Raw genomic sequence first — 18,717 nt, 5'->3', positions numbered from 1 at the left:
GAATAAAATGGCTAATTCAAAAATGTTAGCTTGATTCCAAAGGTAACCCAACATGACGTCTGCTCTCACCCCCTGCCTCTCCAGCAGCTCCTGCTTGCGTTCCCAGTCAGCCAGCGACCGGACGATGGTGTCCTGGGGGTCCATTGGTGTAGGGGCGTCACCCCGGATGGGTGAGGGCAAGTTGCAGGAGAGGGGGGTCAGGGGGGCCACAGTCTCTTCTAGTATCCTGCGCTCCTGTGGAGGGAGAAAAGGAGGGAGGGAGGAGGTAAAGGGGGAGGGGAAGGAGGGAAGATCGAAGGATGAAGGGAGGGAGTTAGGTTGAGAGGGAGGGCAGAATGCAGGAAAGAGTCATTGTAGGGAAAAGGTAGGAGGACACTGATAGGATGATAACAAGTTTGTTTTCAGTCAGCAGTCACATACATACAGTGGCTTCGGAAAGTATTTAGACCCATTGACTTTTTCCACATTTTGTTACGTTATAGCCTTATTCTAAAATTGAGAAAAAAATTAAAATCCTCAGGAATCTACACACAATACCCCATAACGACAAAGCAAAAACAGAAATACCTTATTTACATAAGTACTCAGACCCTTTGCTATGAGACTTGAAATTGAGCTCAGGTGCATCCTGTTTCCATTGATCATCCTTGAGATGTTTCTACAACTTGATTGTAGTTCACCTGTGGTAAATTAAATTGATTGGTAATGATTTGGATAGGCACACACCTGTCTATATAAGGTCCCACAGTTGACAGTGCATGTCAGAGCAAAAACCAAGCCATGAGGTCGAAGGAATTGTCCGTAGTGCTCCGAGACAGAATTGTATCGATTGTGTTTTAGTACCCTTCTGGGGAAGGGTACCAACACATTTATGCAGCATTGAAGGTCCCCAAGAACACAGTGGCCTCCATCATTCTTAAATGGAAGAAGTTAGGAACCACCAAGACTCTTCCTAGAGCTGGCTGCCAAGAAGGATCTTGGTAAGGGAGGTGACCAAAAATCTGATGGTCACACAGACAGAGCTCTAGAGTTCCTCTGTGGAGATGGGAGAACCTTCCAGAAGGACAACCATCTCTGCAGCACTCCACCAATCAGGCCTTTATGGTAGTGTCCAGACAGAAGCCACTCCTCAGTAAAAGGCACATGACGGCAGTTGAACGGTGCAAAGTACAGAAAGATCCTTGATGAAAACATGCTCCAGAGCTCTCAGGACCTCAGACTGGGGTGAAGGTTCACCTTCCAACAGGACAACGACCCTAATCACACAGCCAAGACAACACATGTGTGACTTCAGGACAAGTCTCTGACTGTCCTTGAGTGGCCCAGCCAGAGCCCGGACTTGAACCTGATCAAACATTTCTGGTGAGACCTGAAATAGCTGCGCAGCAACGCTCCCCATGCAACCTGACAGAACTTGAGAGGATCTGCAGAGAAGAATGGGAGAAACTCCCCAAATACAGGTGTGCCAAGCTTGTAGAGTCATACCCAAGAAGACTCGAGGCTGTAATCACTGCCAAAGCTGCTTCAACAAAGTACTGAGTAAAGGGCTGAATACTTATGTAAATGTTATATTTACATTTGACATTTTTAATAAATTAGCAAAAACGTATAAAATCCTGTTTTTGCTTTGTCATTATGGGGTATTGTGTGTAGATTGATGAGGGGAAAAAACGATTTAATCAATTTTAGAATAGGGCAGTAACCTAACAAAATGTGGAAAGAGTCAAGGGGTCAGAATACTTTCTGAAGGCACTGTGGCTTACCAAGCTACCGTCTACTTCACACTGGAAGAAGTTAAGCTACACTAAAGCTACCCTTAAGAAGAAGATAGATTACTTAACTAAAGTTACTTTGAAAAAGTATTACTTCGTGAAAAATTATCTTATTTCAATCTGAAATGTCATAGAACACAAAAGTACATGAACAGATCACTTTTGGGTCATATGTTAACAGAATGTGTCATTTAGCCTGTTAAACACAAAAACAATGTTTCAAGTGAGATTTAGGCAGGACTGGTGCCAAACAAGAAAGGAAATGATTGCCTACTTCACTCATATTTATTTTAGCAAAAAAAGTAGTGTAGTTCCAGTAGTTAGTTACATGGCATTTTTTTGATTAACTACAGAAAACACAATCTAGAATTGAGTTTAACTACCAACAAGCTACTGCAAAATGTAGTTGAATTACTAGTTGAACTACATGTAGTTCACTACTCCCCAACACTGCAAATACACACTCTCAACCCTGCCATCTTCATCAAGTACACACACACACACACACACACACACACACACACACACACACACACACACACACACACACACACACACACACACACACACACACACACACACACACACCTCCTCATGGTACCGCCTCTCCTCCTCTTCCACCTCTCTTTGCGCTCGCTCCCACTCCTGTTTCAGCTTCTCCTGCTCACGCTGGTACTTCTCCTGTTGTCGTTGGCAACGAGAGACGGCATACATTCATCAACAATGACAAGAAGAGATTTGAGACAAACAAAAGTAAAGTGGTAGGTCAAACATATAACGCAAACGTCTAGCAACCCAAAGGTTGCATGTTTGAATCTCATCACCGACAACTTTAGCATTTTAGCTAATTAGCAACTTTGCAATTGCTTGCTACTTTTTTAGCTACTTTGCAACTACTTAGCATGTTAGCTAACCCTCTCTTGGTCTGACAAACAGCGCTGCAGCTCTGCAACCTTCCACCACAGATGCGGAAGGCAGACATCGCCGGATGAGGTCGATTGAGACACAGCCTATGCAACATATATCTCTAGTTTAAACAGACAGATTTGAATGGGAATTTGTTTATTATGCTAATTAGAGTTCCACAGGGGCACGGACATTGACTGTACAGTAGGAATTGTTATGACACCCTTTATACACCATTTGTAGATTATGACACATGGTTATAGATCATTTGTGAAACATTTATGTATTGCTTATGAAGGCTTTATGTATATTGAACAAAAATGTAAAGTGTTGGTCCCATGTTTCATGAACTGAAATGTGTTTACATCCCTGTTTTAGTGAGCATTTCTTCTTTGCCAAGATAATCCATCCACCTGACAGGTGGGGCATATCAAGAAGCTGATTAAACAGCATGCTCATTACACAGATGCACCTTGTGCTGGGAACAATAAAAGGCCACTCTAAAATGTGCAGTGTTGTCACACAACACAACCCCACAGATGTCTAAAGTTTTGCAGGAGCGTGCAGTTGGCATGCTGACTGCAGGAATGTACCCCAGTGCTGTTGCCAGATAATTTAATGTTCATTTCTCTACCATAAGCCGCCTCCAACGTTGTTTTAGAGAATTTGGCAGTGCGTACAACCGGCCTCACAAACGCAGACCACCGGTAACCAAGCCAGCCCAGGAATTCCACATCCGGCTCCTTCACCTGTGGGATCGTCTGAGACCAGCCACTCGGACAGCTGATGAAACTGTGGGTTTGCACAACTGAAGAATTTCTGCACAAACTGTCAGAAACCGCCTCAGGGAAGCTCATCTGCGTGCTCGTCGAACTCACCAGAGAATTCACCGGACTGCAGTTCAGCGTCCTAACTGACTTCAGTGGGCAAATGCTCACCTTCGATAGCCACTGGCACGTTGGAGAAGTGTGCACTTCACAGATGAATCCCGGGCAGATGGCAGACAACGTCTACAGTGTTGTGTGGGGGCGAACAGTTTGCTGAACGGTGTGAACAGAGTGCCCCATGCTGGCGGTGGGGTTATGTTATGGGCAGGTATAAGCTACGGACAACAAACACAATTGCATTTTATCAATGGCAATTTGAATGCACTGAGACACCGTGACGAGATCCTGAGGCCCATTGTCGTGCCATTCATCCTCCGCCATCACTTCATGCTTCAGCATGATAATGCACAGCCCCATGTCGCAAGCATCTGTGCACAATTCCTGTAAGCTGAACATTTCCCAGTTCTTCCATGGCCTGCATACTCACCAGACATGTCACCCATTGACCATGTCTGGGATGCTCCGGACCGACGTGTACGACATCGTGTTCCAGTTCCCGCCAATATCCAGCAACTTGGCACTGCCATTGATGAGGAGGGATAACACTCCACAGGCCACAATCAACAGCCTGATCAATTCTATGTGAAGGAGATGTGTTGAGGTGAATGAGGTAAATGGAGGTCACACCAGATACTGACTGGATTTCTGATCCACACCCCTACCTTTTTTTTAAGGTATCTGTGACCAACATGTGCATATCTGTCATGCAAAATCAATAGATTAGGGCCTAATGAATTTCATTCAATAGTGATTTGCTTATATAAATGGTAACTAAGTAAAATCTTAAAAATTGCTGCATGTGGCGTTTATATTTTTGCTCAGTGTAACATAAAGCCTTTATAGGTTGTACTTCGTTTAAAGTGGGACCGAAAGATCTCCGCAACAGATGGTGTGAAATATAGAAGACTCAACTTCAGGTTCATTTTGAAATGTGAAAACATCGGACCAATTTTGATTTTGAGGTGAACTATCCGTTCACATTGGATTTCATCTTAATAAATAACTTACTTCGGGTCTGTCGGAAGCACCATTGAGAAAAATGGGCTAATTATGTGACAGAAAAAAGTGGGCATACACAAACATAGCATGCATGATGAAACATGTAAAGATGAGAGAAAATACAAACCATCAAAAAGCTGCCAACCAAAGCAACAGACACACCAGACAATGACAAGGGTGTTTAGGGGTCAAAGGTGACAAGGGTGACAAGGGTTCATGCATCAGCCAAGCCAAACCCTGTGGGTGGATCTCAATAGTCTAAATGGCTTTCTTTCCTCATCTCCTCCCTTTCTTCTGTACAGATCTGAGAATATAGTGAGGATGTGAGGATAAAGGAATGTTACTTTGGAGAATTGAGACACATCCTATGATGGGTGGGTAGAGGAGGAGTGTGAGGTTGACTGGCGGCAGATTTGGGGATCTGGCGAGTGAATGTGAGATGCAGGACATGCCATAGCACACAGTGTTTATTGTGCAATGCTGCTAACGTGTGGCCACTGTCTGCATAGCAGTGAGTAGCAGATGGGGGTTCGACTTCAGACTCAGAGCAGGCAGATGCCAAAGCAATATTGGGGTTAATTTAAATGTGGCTGCAAGCTAATAGAAAGCACCCGCTTTGGGTAAATGTAACTGGGGCTGAAGACCATATATTCAGTAAACAGCAGGCTTATTCAGGCCTACCTTTTGCTAATGTCAATAGAACATCAGCTTTTGTTAACATATTTTTTGCAGCATTTTAACTCAGGCCTAGCTTTAGCATGCTAAGTCAGGCTTAGCGTTTCTGTCTTTAGTAGCGTAACTCAGGCTACCTGAAGCATGCGCTCCTGCTCTTGCTGCCACCTTTCCTGACGCTTTCGCTCCTCATCTGGGTCCCAAGCCCAGCGGTCACCTCGCTTAGCCTGAATCACTACCGGGGATGACACCTGAGTGACCTGATAGGGCCCATTCGAGGCTCACCAACACACACGCACACACACACACACACACACACACACACACACACACACACACACACACACACACACACACACACACACACACACACACACACACACACACACACACACACACACACACACACACACACACACACACATTTGTGCACACAAGCATGCATACATACGCCAACCCACAAACCGAAGTACACACACATATCCACAAATAGGGAAGAGAGGAGACAGACAGTTGATCTACCACAGCACCATTTCCATGCTAGCCAAAGGAGTCCTACTAAGGAGAGAGAAAAGAGAGATGAGGGGATGAAGGGAAAAGGAGAAAAGCAACGCTGGGCACTCTGTACATCATCCTCATTCAATAGGCTGAGCCAATGAAGAATGACCAATCAATCATTGGGTCTTAGGGAGGTCCTAAATATATTACAAAAACAACAAAAGGATTGTGCTCAGTAGGCACAAAACAGTAGAACACTCTCTGAAATGGAGTGAAACGGGGAGCCACCTAAAGTTGCCCAATAAGAAACACTTGTCTTTGTTTCACGTGTGGCCTAATGAACACATTTTGGCTCAACCAGATGAGAAACATTTTTTTTTTAACTTTAGAACCCAACCAGGAAAAACTATAGGAGCTGTTACAACCTACTTACCGGCACTTTACCAAGCTTCGGCTCTTCCCCCTCTAAGAAACAGAAGTAGAGTAGAAAAAGTAGACGGTTAGAAAACAAACATCTTTCAAACACAGGAGCTGATGCTGAGTGGACATGGACATTTTTATCATCTCATTTGGTAACTATGCTGTCTTTGTGTGAACACATGGAAAAAGCTATTTCCATAATGAATGTCATGGGGAATTAGGGAATGAAGTGAAAGATGGCAGGGAACAAATCAAGGTGATAAGGTATAAAGTTAAAGATTGAGTTGCTAAAATAACTACGAGCTGTGAGGTATTTTTAATTACTGAGGAGCTAACAATTCCAGTTTCCATTTTGGAGATGGTCTGTGCAAAAGGGAACATTCAACAATGCTGTAACACTTTACATGAAGTTGCTCTTATACCTGCAGTGGCACGGTAGTTACACTTGTAACACTGTTGTATTAACATTGTTAATGTAGTAATTACAGCATTATAATACCAACTTCATGTAAAATATAAATGGGATCCACAGGACACCCAATAATAAACGAGAAAAAAAAAACAGATTGAAGAAATGGGTTTCCAATGCTGTCCCCCAGCCCCTAGGGAAGCACTGGGGAAACCCTGCACAGTGTATGAGTATGTGAACTCCAACGGGGGTTACAGGCAAGCCCAACTATTCAGTGAGCAGTTTACCTGGTGGGGCGAAGAACTCCCAACGTAGGCCTAACCTAGGGTTGCCGGTTTCTGGTGGAAAACTGGCACTGTTAGCCAGCTCTACAGCACAAGCGAGAAGGAGGGGGAAGGAAGGAGGCAGGGGGTGAGGAGAAGAAAAGGAAGGGATAGATAGAAAGATAGAAAGCAAAAACACAGAGTGCCAGTTGGAGAACCAAGGGGGGAAAAAAGAGTTGGGGTGTGTGATAGCAGAGGTGAAAGGGCTGCATACAATAAAGACTATTGGGAAAAGGTAGTTTGAGGTTCATTCTCATCTGAAAACAGATTTTGATTACCTGTTGTGGGTGCCTCACATGGCGGTTTGTTTCTGACAGGTCCTGGATCAGCCAAGGCAGCAACTTCCTCTGCACTCTGAGACAATTTCAGGCTGGGCTCACTGACCTAAGATCAGAACCAGAAAAGTCATAAACACAATGATCAAAACATGACCAGGAGACTATTCAAAATATTTAGTTAGAATGTAGCAGATATAAATTGTATTTACATAGCTTATGCGATACTCTATTCTACACAGTATAGAATCATGCCCGTTGTACATAATGCATTTCCATCTGAAAGTTAAATGGTGCTGCACCCTCCCTGGCAAGGCTTCTGGGCAAGGCTTCTGGGCAAGGCTTCTGGGCAAGGCTTCTGCGCTCTTTGAAACATTAACGGTTCCTCCATCGAACCAAAGGTGCAAATATGAACCATTGACTAGCAATGGGGTTCCTTGAAGATCTCCACGGTTCTTCGAGTCACAACTAATTCTATGGAGGAACCCTGGACTGGAGGTATGGCTTAGTAGGGGCGTGGCTTTCAGATACAGGTGAATATATTGATAAAAGTCACCTTGTCCTAGAGAGATTTACACGGTTATCAAAATGTCAAACCAGAGTAAGCCTACATGAAACACTGCCCTTATTTTAAGTGTTTTTTAAAATGAACGGTGGAAAAAACGATTGGAACCATTTCCCTTTTGACTGCTAGGTTTTATGGGTATTATGACTCATACTGTGGTACTCTATTGAACCCCTCCCATCACAAAATGGTTCAGGGTTGAATCTTTACACAGAGTTTCTCGAAGGCCCTTTTTAGAATCCCAAAAGGTTCTTTCAGGCTCCTTTACGTCTAAGAGTGTGCTTGAGGTAAAGCAGGGCACAAATGATTGACTATTTGGAGCATTGGGGCCATTGATTGGTTGGTAGGTGATCTCACCTGTGCAGTCATTGGCTGAGCTTGCTGTGTTGCGCGCTCTGATTGAACAGGACAGGGGACTGTGGCATTCTGTCCGGTCGCTGTGGCATTCGTACACGCTTCTGTTTGTTCCTTGGTAGCGTGTTGTGACTCTTTAAACAAAACAGAGACACACGTTTAGCTGCATCATAGCAAGGTTCTGCATCAGAGTACAGGTCCAGACAGTGGGTCATAATGTGACTTTAACCACAGGAAGACCAAGGTGAATAAATGGTTTAATAACTTAAAGTGTTCATTTTCAAGTCAGACAATGAGTTATAAATGACTAGCATGAATATTGAATAGCAAAAGGATTGGATGGGTTACAAAACAACAGAAATGGTCACCACTAGGTGTCAGGGTAGCAGAGGTTAGACCGGCATTCTTGGTAACCCATAGGAACAGACCTGTAGCTGAAGATGGCTGTAGTGCAGCCGCTGCTGTGTTGGTCTCCCCATCCTTCAGTGGGCCTGCAGCAGACCTGCCTCCCGCCTCCGCAATGCTCTCTGTGCTCTGCAGCCCCTGTAGGGACAGACAAAGGAAGAAATACTCTGTTAAGGCATCCTCCACATTCCTTTTGTTGAAGTCCTGACCTATCTGACTCAATGTTGCTTTATCCTATCTATGACTGCATGCAGACTAAGAACAACACACAGGTCTGGTTTATATGTGGGTTTTCACTTAACAGTTTCCGAGACTTACAGTGCCTTGCGAAAGTATTCGGCCCCCTTGAACTTTTCGACCTTTTGGCACATTTCAGGCTTCAAACATAAAGATATAAAACTGTAATTTTTTGTGAAGAATCAACAACAAGTGGGACACAATTATGAAGTGGAACGAAATTTATTGGATATTTCAAACTTTTTTAACAAATAAAAAACGGAAAAATTGGCCGTGCAAAATTATTCAGCCCCTTTACTTTCAGTGCAGCAAACTCTCTCCAGAAGTTCAGTGAGGATCTCTGAATGATCCAATGTTGACCTAAATGACTAATGATGATAAATAGAATCCACCTGTGTGTAATCAAGTCTCTGTATAAATGCACCTGCTCTGTGATAGTCTCAGAGGTCCGTTTAAAGTGCAGAGAGCATCATGAAGAACAAGGAACACACCAGGCAGGTCCGAGATACTGTTGTGGAGAAGTTTAAAGCCGGATTTGGATACAAAAAGATTTCCCAAGCTTTAAACATCCCAAGGAGCACTGTGCAAGCGATAATATTGAAATGGAAGGAGTATCAGACCACTGCAAATCTACGAAGACCCGGCCGTCCGTCTAAACTTTCAGCTCATACAAGGAGAAGACTGATCAGAGATGCAGCCAAGAGGCCCATGATCACTCTGGATGAACTGCAGAGATCTACAGCTGAGGTGGGAGACTCTGTCCATAGGACAACAATCAGTCGTATACTGCACAAATCTGGCCTTTATGGAAGAGTGGCAAGAAGAAAGCCATTTCTTAAAGATATCCATAAAAAGTGTCGTTTAAAGTTTGCCACCAGCCACCTGGGAGACACACCAAACATGTGGAAGAAGGTGCTCTGGTCAGATGAAACCAAAATCGAACTTTTTGGCAACAATGCAAAACGTTATGTTTGGCGTAAAAGCAACACAGCTCATCACCCCGAACACACCATCCCCACTGTCAAACATGGTGGTGGCAGCATCATGGTTTGGGCCTGCTTTTCTTCAGCAGGGGCAGGGAAGATGGTTAAAATTGATGGGAAGATGGATGGAGCCAAATACAGGACCATTCTGGAAGAAAACCTGATGGAGTCTGCAAAAGACCTGAGACTGGGACGGAGATTTGTCTTCCAACAAGACAATGATCCAAAACATAAAGCAAAATCTACAATGGAATGGTTCACAAATAAACATATCCAGGTGTTAGAATGGCCAAGTCAAAGTCCAGACCTGAATCCAATCGAGAATCTGTGGAAAGAACTGAAAACTGCTGTTCACAAACGCTCTCCATCCAACCTCACTGAGCTCGAGCTGTTTTGCAAGGAGGAATGGGCAAAAATTTCAGTCTCTCGATATGCAAAACTGATAGAGACATACCCCAAGCGACTTACAGCTGTAATCGCAGCAAAAGGTGGCGCTATAAAGTATTAACTTAAGGGGGCTGAATAATTTTGCACGCCCAATTTTTCCGTTTTTTATTTGTTAAAAAAGTTTGAAATATCCAATAAATTTCGTTCCACTTCATGATTGTGTCCCACTTGTTGTTGATTCTTCACAAAAATTACAGTTTTATATCTTTATGTTTGAAGCCTGAAATGTGGCAAAAGGTCGAAAAGTTCAAGGGGGCCGAATACTTTCGCAAGACACTGTATGTTGTTACGGCTACACCTTCCTGTCCGACTCCAACTGTTTGAACAACATGCCTGTTCACTTTGTTTAGATGTTGAAATCAAGTGGCCTACCTGGCGAAGAAGATGCTTATTTCTCAAAATTAGAAGGTGTTGCCAATTCCTTACATGTATCCGTCTTTCTATGCTCATTACACATTTCAAAAACAACGACTAGACAGCTAGCGCTAACAGTCTGTGGCGCTAACAGTCTGTGGCGCTAACAGTCTGTGGCGCTAACAGTCTGTGGCGCTAACAGTCTGTGGCTACAATGCTGCTAGCGGTGTGTGGTCTACTCAGACCCTTGGATCCAATGACCACCCTTTTGATAACTTATATCTTTCTTCAGAGAAACAAAGCAAGCTTGGCTGCATGTACTGGAGCCTCACCGAGGGCAGTGAGGTGGGACGGCTAGGTGGGATGGACTCCTGTGCATTACTCTTCTCCTGGGCATCACCTTCTCCTGGCACTGAAGAAGGTGGCACTGCGGCGCTTGTGCCACCGTGTGCCACAGTTGTCATGGCTGTTAATGGGCTCGCCCTGGGGGAGGGGCTATGCGTGGGTGGGGGAGTGGCCACACATGGGGGTGTGTCGGAAGGGTCAGAGGAGGCTGTAGGCGTGGCAGTGGAAGGGTAGAACCGTACAGGGGAGGTTCTTCCGTCGCTCTCTGGAGTGGTGACCTCGTCGTTTCCCATGTCGCCGTTCACTCGCAGCAAGCCGTCCACCTGAGTGCACAGACTTAAGGCTTAAAGAACACAAACATGCATGCACATACATACAGCGCGCGCATACATATGTGGGCACACATGAACACATGCACACTCCACAAAGATGCATTTCAATCTAAAAATCAAACACTAAAATCCCATTTTTGAGACAGTGTGACTGCATCCTCACCAAAAAGATCCATCAGACAGTAATGCAAGAACAGTCAACTGGGGTGAAACATCCCAAATACCACATTCCACAGCAATGACCGCAATATGACCAGACAGTTCTATTCCAGACCATCCAGACCAGAAGTTCCCATGTTGTAAATAAAACCATAACTCATGTATGTTAACTCTGGCCTATTAGCTATTCAGCTAGCTCCTGATAACACGCTGGGACTGAATGAAAGGCTGTAATGTATGTGTGAGGAGCGCCGAGTGCTAACTCCAGACACACGGGGGGGGTTGTTGAATGCAGGGGGACTCACTACCCACAATCACCCCTCAGTCTGTGTGGCCCTCTTTGTCTGCCTGGAGACCCACTTCATATTGAGAGGGCCTACTTGTCAACTTTTTAAGTCAATACGGAACAGAGCCCCCCCATTCAGGCGGAGGCTCCGCTCGGCTCCAAATAAGACATTCCAGCCACTAAAGTGGAAAGAAGTGGCTCGCTGGTTTGTTCCCGTAATAACCGAAAAACATGTCAACTTCCTTTGGAATAGGTCCATTTGGCAAATCGCTCTCCACGGATGAAAATGAACACCCTGTTGTGCTAAATTGAGACGTCACAACCGACTTCGCAGAAAAAGGAAATGGGATTCCTATCCTTCTGTCTAAAAACATGACACCCAATCGCTATGGTTTCTGTCTGCTATTCTAATGTAAATGCCAAGACCAGGGACCATTTAACACAATGCATTTCAGTGTGCCCTGGGAATACTAGGCTGAACAAAACGTTCCAACTACTTCAGTGGACGTTAGTATCTTACTATCTGTTAGTAACGTAACACTTCTGGAAGCTGCCCTGATTTGTCATGGGAGTGCAAAAACCCCCACGACACCCTGGTAATTTGAACCCTGGCTCACACATAGTAAAATACACTAGTGATAACACTGCTAAAACCTTTTCTCCATTAGCTTGCATTTTGTGCCTCACCTTGCCTGGCTTGGGTCCCGCCAGCATCTGTGTGCCCTTGGATTGGATGTAAGGCTTGGGCGTCAGCAAAGGAACAGATTTAGGCGAGGCAGCCTGGAAAGAGGGGTTTGGTTCAGGAGTGCGTGACTGAATCTGGGGGCGTTGAGACTGACCCTGGGGGAACCCCGCCACTTGGGCCTCGACGGTAGCGGTAAACTTGGGTGCCGGGAGCGACTGCTGCCTCAGGTACTTCAGAGGACCATTTGGATCTTCTTCCGGGGAGGTTGAGTTGGGAGAACGGGAGGTGGGGGTGAGGGGGAGACGTGTGCTGGTGGCAGTGGTGGGATCTTCAGAGACGCTCCTGTCCAGCAGCTTGGGCAGTTGCAGGCGCTCCAGCACCGCTTCACTGATGGTGAAGCGCTGGGCATAGCGGTGGAGGACCAACGCCGCCTCCTCAGGGGTGCGGGCCGACTGGTAGGCCTCGCGGAGCTCGTTCTCACGACGTTCCCTAGGGAAGGAGACACGGGAGGACAAGGTGAGACAGGGGCCAAGTGACTGGCTACACACTGACGAAAGCATCATTGTTGAGACATTTCTGTACATTGCTGCTGATCCCCTGATGCACTTAAAAGCAATAAAAAAAATGGTTAAAGCCAGGATGCGATAAGAAACAACAGGCTAGGATATAAGAAACATGAGAGTAGGTATAGGGCTATACTGTACATTGAGGCAACCAACAATATGGAAACCAGGGTTTGACCTAAAATGGCCTTGTGACCTACTTCTCCTCCACGATCTCCCGGTAGGTCTTGATACTCTTCCTCCTCTGAGAAATGGCCCCTCCCTCGCCCGTCATCAGCTTCTCCATCATCTTCCTCTCCTCCTCCTTCTTGATCAGGTCCTGGGAGACGCTTCTCCTGCGACTCTTCCACCGGGCTAGGTCCTAACACACAGACACGTCAATGTATGAGTGCATGAATGTGTGTGTAAGTGTATTAGTATGTGTGTGTGTGTGTGTGTGTGTGTGTGTGTGTTTTGTGTGTGAGTGCTTACGTCCTGCCAGTGGTCCTCTTCCTCCTTCATCATGTTGTACTGGTTGTGCATGAGCTCGTGGCGCACCTGGCTGTGGTGCAGCAAGCTGGCGTCCTCCTCACAGCGCATGTCAATCATACTCACACTCCTGAGAAAAAGAAAGGAGAGAAAAGAGACATGAGAGGGGGAGGAGTTATAAAGAGATTTACTAGGAGAAAAGTCATGCATACGGTATGGACAAATATACATTTTTATTTCCAGGCACATAAGATGTTTTCTGGAGCTCTGGAGTTGTCGTAGTTCAGTCAGGAAAGGTCGAGGTCAAACAGGTTGGATGGTCAAACGCTTTATGGATACAACTTCTATAGGTACTGAAGTGGTCCACTCAAATTTAAATAAACAAAACCCAAAAGGAACTCATTACTATTCTGACAATACATCTCACTGCACTACCACAAATATTATATTATAGGATATTATTGTTCTGTATACATTAGTTTGTATTATACTGTGAACCACGCAAAACAGAAGGCACCAGAGATAACGTTAATAAAGGCAGATTATAACCACATGTAAGCAACATGCTATCAAAAGGTCATACAGGTGAGTTCAAAAAGTATTGGGACACATTTTTTGTTGTTGTTTTGGCCCTGTACTCCAGCACGTTGGATTTGAAATGATGCAATGTCTATGAGGTTAAAGTGCAGACTCTCAGCTTTAAAGCTGCAACTTTTTGGGGCTACCCGACCGAATTCACATAGAAATGTGTGCTATAGATCTGACATTGTCATTGAAAACAAGTCTAAGAAGCTGTAGATATGTTCTATGTGCACTATGCAGAACTAGCTCTGCCATTTTTCCTGGTTGCTAAAATTCTAATGGTTTGCCTAATTTCAGTTTATGTGACAAAACAAGCAAGTATAGTGTAGAGAATCATTGTACCATCTAAACCATATATTTTCCATAACCAAAAATATTGTATTTTAAGTTGTTTGAAGCTGGTGTGCAAAACTGAAAGTTAGAAATGCAAAAATGAAAAATAAGAACAGGAGCATAGAAATAGCCCACATAGAACTGATCTACCACTTCTTAGACTTGCTTTCAATCAGAGTGACAGATCTATAAGTCTGTAAATATTTCTATGTGAATTTGGCCAAAAAAGTTACAAATTGCAGCTTTAATTATTATTTTTTTGTCTTTTACTTTTGGTTTTGTACACCAGCTGAAAACAGCTGAAAATATATATTCCCCTTCAAGCCGATACCACGATGGCCCTCAAAGAACTACACTGGACTTTATGCAAACTGGAAACCACATATCCTGAGGCGGCATTTATTGTAGTTGGGGATTTTAGCAAAGCAAATCTGAGGAAAACATTACCGAAGTTCTACCAACACATTGACTGTAGTACTCGCGCTGGGAAAACATTGGACCACCGCTACTCAACTTTTCGAAATTCTTACAAGGCCCTCCCCCGCCCTCCCTTCGGCAAATCTGATCATGACTCCATTTTGCTCCACCCTTCCTATAGGCAGAAACTCAAACAGGAAGTACCCGTGCTAAGGTCTATTCAACGCTGGTCTGACCAATCGGAATCCATGCTTCAATGATTGTTTTGATCACGCGGATTGGGATATGTTCCGGGTAGCCTCTGAGAATATCATTGTGAATACACGGATACGGTGACTGAGTTCATCAGGAAGTGTATAGGAGATTTTTTTTAAAAGCGCGAACCACTGCATTTAACAATGGCAAGGTGACTGGAAATATGGCCGAATACAAACAGTGTAGTTATTCCCTCCGTAAGGCAATCAAACAGGCAAAAGGTCAGTACAGAGACAAAGTGGAGTTGCCAAGGACTGTGGGCTCTCCTTCCCCGTGGCAGACGTGCGTAAGGCTGCTGGCCCAGACGGCATCCCTAGCCGCGTCCTCAGAGCATGCGCAGACCAGCTGGCTGGAGTGTTTACCAGTCTGCTGTCCCCACTTGCTTCAAGATGTCCACCATTGTTCCTGTCGCAAGAAAGCAAAGGTAACTGAACTAAATTACTATCGCCCCATATCACTCACTTCTGTCATCATGAAGTGCTTTGAGAGGCTAGTTAAGGATCATATCAGCTCTAACTTACCTGCCACCCTAGACCCACTTCAATTTGCTTACCGCCCCAATAGATCCACAGACGATGCAATCGTCATCGCACTGCACACTGCCCTATCCTATCTGGACAAAAGGAATACCTATGCAAGAATGCTGTTCATTGACTGTAGCTCAGCATTCAACACCATAGTACCTTCCAAGTTCACCATTAAGTTTGAGGCCCTGGGTCTCAACCCAACCCTGTGCAACAGGGTCCTGGACATCCTGACGGGCCACTCACAGGTGGTAAAGGTAGGAAACAACACCTCCACTTCGCTGATCCTCAACACAGGGACCCCAAAAAGGTGCATGCTCAGCCCCCTCCTGTACTCCCTGTTCACCCATGACTGCGTGGCCACTCATCAAGTTTGCAGGCAACACAAAAGTAGTAGGCCTGATTACCAACAATGATAAGACAGCCTACAGGGAGGAGGTGAGGGCCCTGGGAGAGTGGTGCCAGGAAAATAACCTCTCCCTCAATGTCAACAAAACAAAGGAGCTGATCGTGGGCTTCAGGTAACAGCAGAGGGAGCACGCCCCTATCCACATCGACAGGACTGCAGTGGAGAAGGTGGAAAGCCTCAAGGTCCTCTGAGTACACATCACTGACCATCTGAAATGGTCCACCCACGCAGACAGTGTGGTGAAGAAGACGCAACAGTGCCACTTCAACCTCAGGAGGCTGAAGAAATTTGGCTTGGCCCTTAAAACCCTCACAAACTTTTACAGATGCACAATTGAGAGCATCCTGTCGGGCTGTATCTCTGCCTGGTACGGCAACTGCAGGGCTCTCCAGAGGGTGGTGCGGTCTGCTCAACTCAACACCGGGGGAAAACTACCTGCCCTCCAGGACACCTACAGCACCCGATGTCACAGGAAGGCCAAAAAGATCATCAAGGACATCATCTACCCTAGTCATGGCCTGTTCACCCCGCTATCATCCAGATGGCGAGGTCAGTACAGGTGCATCAAAGCTGGGACAGAGAGACTGAAAAACAGCTTTTATCTCAAGTGCATCAGACTATTAAATAGCCATCACTATCCGGCTACCACCCGGTTACGTAACCCTCCACCTTAGAGGCTGCTGCCCTATATGCATAGACTTGGAATCACTGGCCACTTTAATAATGGAACACTTGTCACTTTAATAACGTTTAAATAATGTTTACATACGGCTTTCCTCATCTCATATGTATATACTGTATTCTATTGTACTGTATTTTAGTCAAAGCCACTCCGACATTGCTCGATCTAATATTTATATATTTCTTCATTCCATTATTTCACTTTTAGATTAGTGTGTATTGTTGTGAACTGTTAGATACTACTGCACTGTTGGAGCATCTGCTAAATACGTGTATGTGACCAATACAATTTGATTTGAAGACAATATTTTTGGTTATGGAAAATACACTATTGCACAGTGGTTTAGATGTTACAATGATTATCTACACTATACTTGCTTGTTCTCTCACATAAACTAAAATCAGGCAAACTATTAAAATTTCAACAACCAGGAAATGAGGAGCGATTCCTGCATATTGATTCTTTAATTTGAGGGTATTTAAAAAAAAAATCCATATCAGTTGAACCATATAGAAATTACAGCACTTTTTGTACAAAGTATTGGGATAAATTCTCTTTGTTTTGGTTGAAACACATCCAAAACAAACAGCAAAAGCGTCTAACACATTTGTAGAGTCACAAGCTACATATAGTCATTGCGAATACGGGATCAAATACTTAACTTTTTACTACTTTAATGCACATAAGTGAATTTGTCCTAATACTTTTGGTTCCCTAAAACGGGGGAGCTGTGTACAAAAAGTAATGTCATTGTATCATTTCAAATCCAAAGTGCTGTATACAGAGACAAAACAACAACAAAAATGTTCACTGCCCCAATACTATTGGAGCTCACTGTATATATAGAAGCCTATCTATACAACAGAACAGCGCAGAGCATCAAAGACATACTCTGCAAGTATTTGACCCAGGTCTTATTTTGACAACCACAGTGAGATCCTCGTACAGTGGCGTTACAGGGATGGTCCATGTCCTTATGTATGCGACATGCATCATATGGTGACCACTCTAGTCTCTCTAGACATCCATGTTGCCTGCCACCATTTTCTAATGTTCCCGCTTCACACGTTTGTACGTAACAGTACGTAACAGTTTGGCATAGAGGAACTACGTCCTCTGCCAATGTCACTACCTTACCCGCTTGAATAAAATACAAAAATAGTAACTAGCAAGATGGAGATCAAGGAGGTTGTTATTAATGAGTGCATTTCACAAGTGGCTAGTTTGCATCAACTACCTTAACTAAATCCACTGCAAAGGTTTTGCCTGCAAACTTTGCTTTCAAATCGCAATGTTCTTGCATGTCTGCTTTGTGATTTTTTTGGGAGAGTTGTCTGTCTTTTTTTTACCCTTAGCGAAGTTGCCAAAAGAGTCCGTCACTGAAACCGGACCCTTGTCACTGCTGTTGCCTAGGGTCGGGTTTACGAGACTATGAGCTCTCCACAAGACACAGGTGAGCGATATAGGTACATCCCATTCCACATTAGACCCTTGAAGGATAGAAGAGACAAAGTGACTCGGTGAGGCACGTCTTGAGTTCCAACGTTTGCTTTAGTGTGTGCGAGTGTGAGACATGCAGATAACAGAAGCTGGTTAGAAACACATTTGAAGTCAACCTCTAGTCCCTCTCCACTTCTCGTATATCTGAACGGATAGGATGGGTGTAATATGGTTACAAGTCCAGTAAGGCCAGAGTTTCTACCATATTGCTTAAACCTATCAGCTCCTTACAGATCTACTAGAAATGTCTAGAGGTTGGGCTCTAGGGATCTGTGCATACTAAGCAGGTGTGGTTTAGCAGGGCAGGGATGTGCGTCCGAATGGGTAACAAAGAACCACTTACTCTGGGTCATCTGATACACTAGCAGCTCTGTGACTGAATCTACGAAAGCAGAGACATGGAGAAAGAGCACAAACACTAATGAACAAACACACAATTACAACACAATGCAATATATACAGATATGAGCCCACAACTACACAATGCAATATATACAGACATGAGAATAGTAAAAAAGTGTGATGGAATATAGGGGGTGTGTTGAAAACACCTTTGGGCTTAATGTACTGTATTGGTTACCGTTGACAACAGTATGAGTTCTTAGTAAACAAGGATGAATGCTTAATGAGATACTGTAGGTTTAATATGATTTAAAAGACAACAAGATCTT

General features: G+C 44.4%; 1 protein-coding gene across 13 annotated transcripts in view; it reads right to left on the bottom strand.

The window, feature by feature from the left end:
• LOC106611539 (LIM and calponin homology domains-containing protein 1) overlaps positions 1–18,717 on the bottom strand; it is a 170,400-nt gene that overhangs the window by 5,925 nt on the left and 145,758 nt on the right. For 8 of the 13 annotated variants that reach the window (XM_045723841.1, XM_045723842.1, XM_045723848.1 and 5 more), the window contains 13 exons: positions 18,390–18,428; positions 13,348–13,474; positions 13,077–13,237; positions 12,316–12,802; positions 10,839–11,174; positions 8,509–8,623; positions 8,084–8,214; positions 7,165–7,270; positions 6,851–6,931; positions 6,168–6,199; positions 5,374–5,496; positions 2,361–2,453; positions 70–234 (listed from right to left, as the gene is read on the bottom strand). In XM_045723841.1, the coding sequence (XP_045579797.1) occupies positions 70–234; positions 2,361–2,453; positions 5,374–5,496; positions 6,168–6,199; positions 6,851–6,931; positions 7,165–7,270; positions 8,084–8,214; positions 8,509–8,623; positions 10,839–11,174; positions 12,316–12,802; positions 13,077–13,237; positions 13,348–13,474; positions 18,390–18,428 (1,996 nt within the window). The remainder of the gene's footprint in view (positions 1–69; positions 235–2,360; positions 2,454–5,373; positions 5,497–6,167; positions 6,200–6,850; positions 6,932–7,164; positions 7,271–8,083; positions 8,215–8,508; positions 8,624–10,838; positions 11,175–12,315; positions 12,803–13,076; positions 13,238–13,347; positions 13,475–18,389; positions 18,429–18,717) is intronic. The other 5 variants (XM_045723846.1, XM_045723849.1, XM_045723844.1 and 2 more) reach the window with 4 other exon arrangements.

This window comes from Salmo salar, chromosome ssa09 (genome assembly GCF_905237065.1).
Source record: "Salmo salar chromosome ssa09, Ssal_v3.1, whole genome shotgun sequence".
Taxonomy (NCBI): domain Eukaryota; kingdom Metazoa; phylum Chordata; class Actinopteri; order Salmoniformes; family Salmonidae; genus Salmo; species Salmo salar.
The sequence above is the reverse complement of the archived record's forward strand: the minus strand, read 5'-3'. Positions and strand labels throughout refer to the sequence as shown.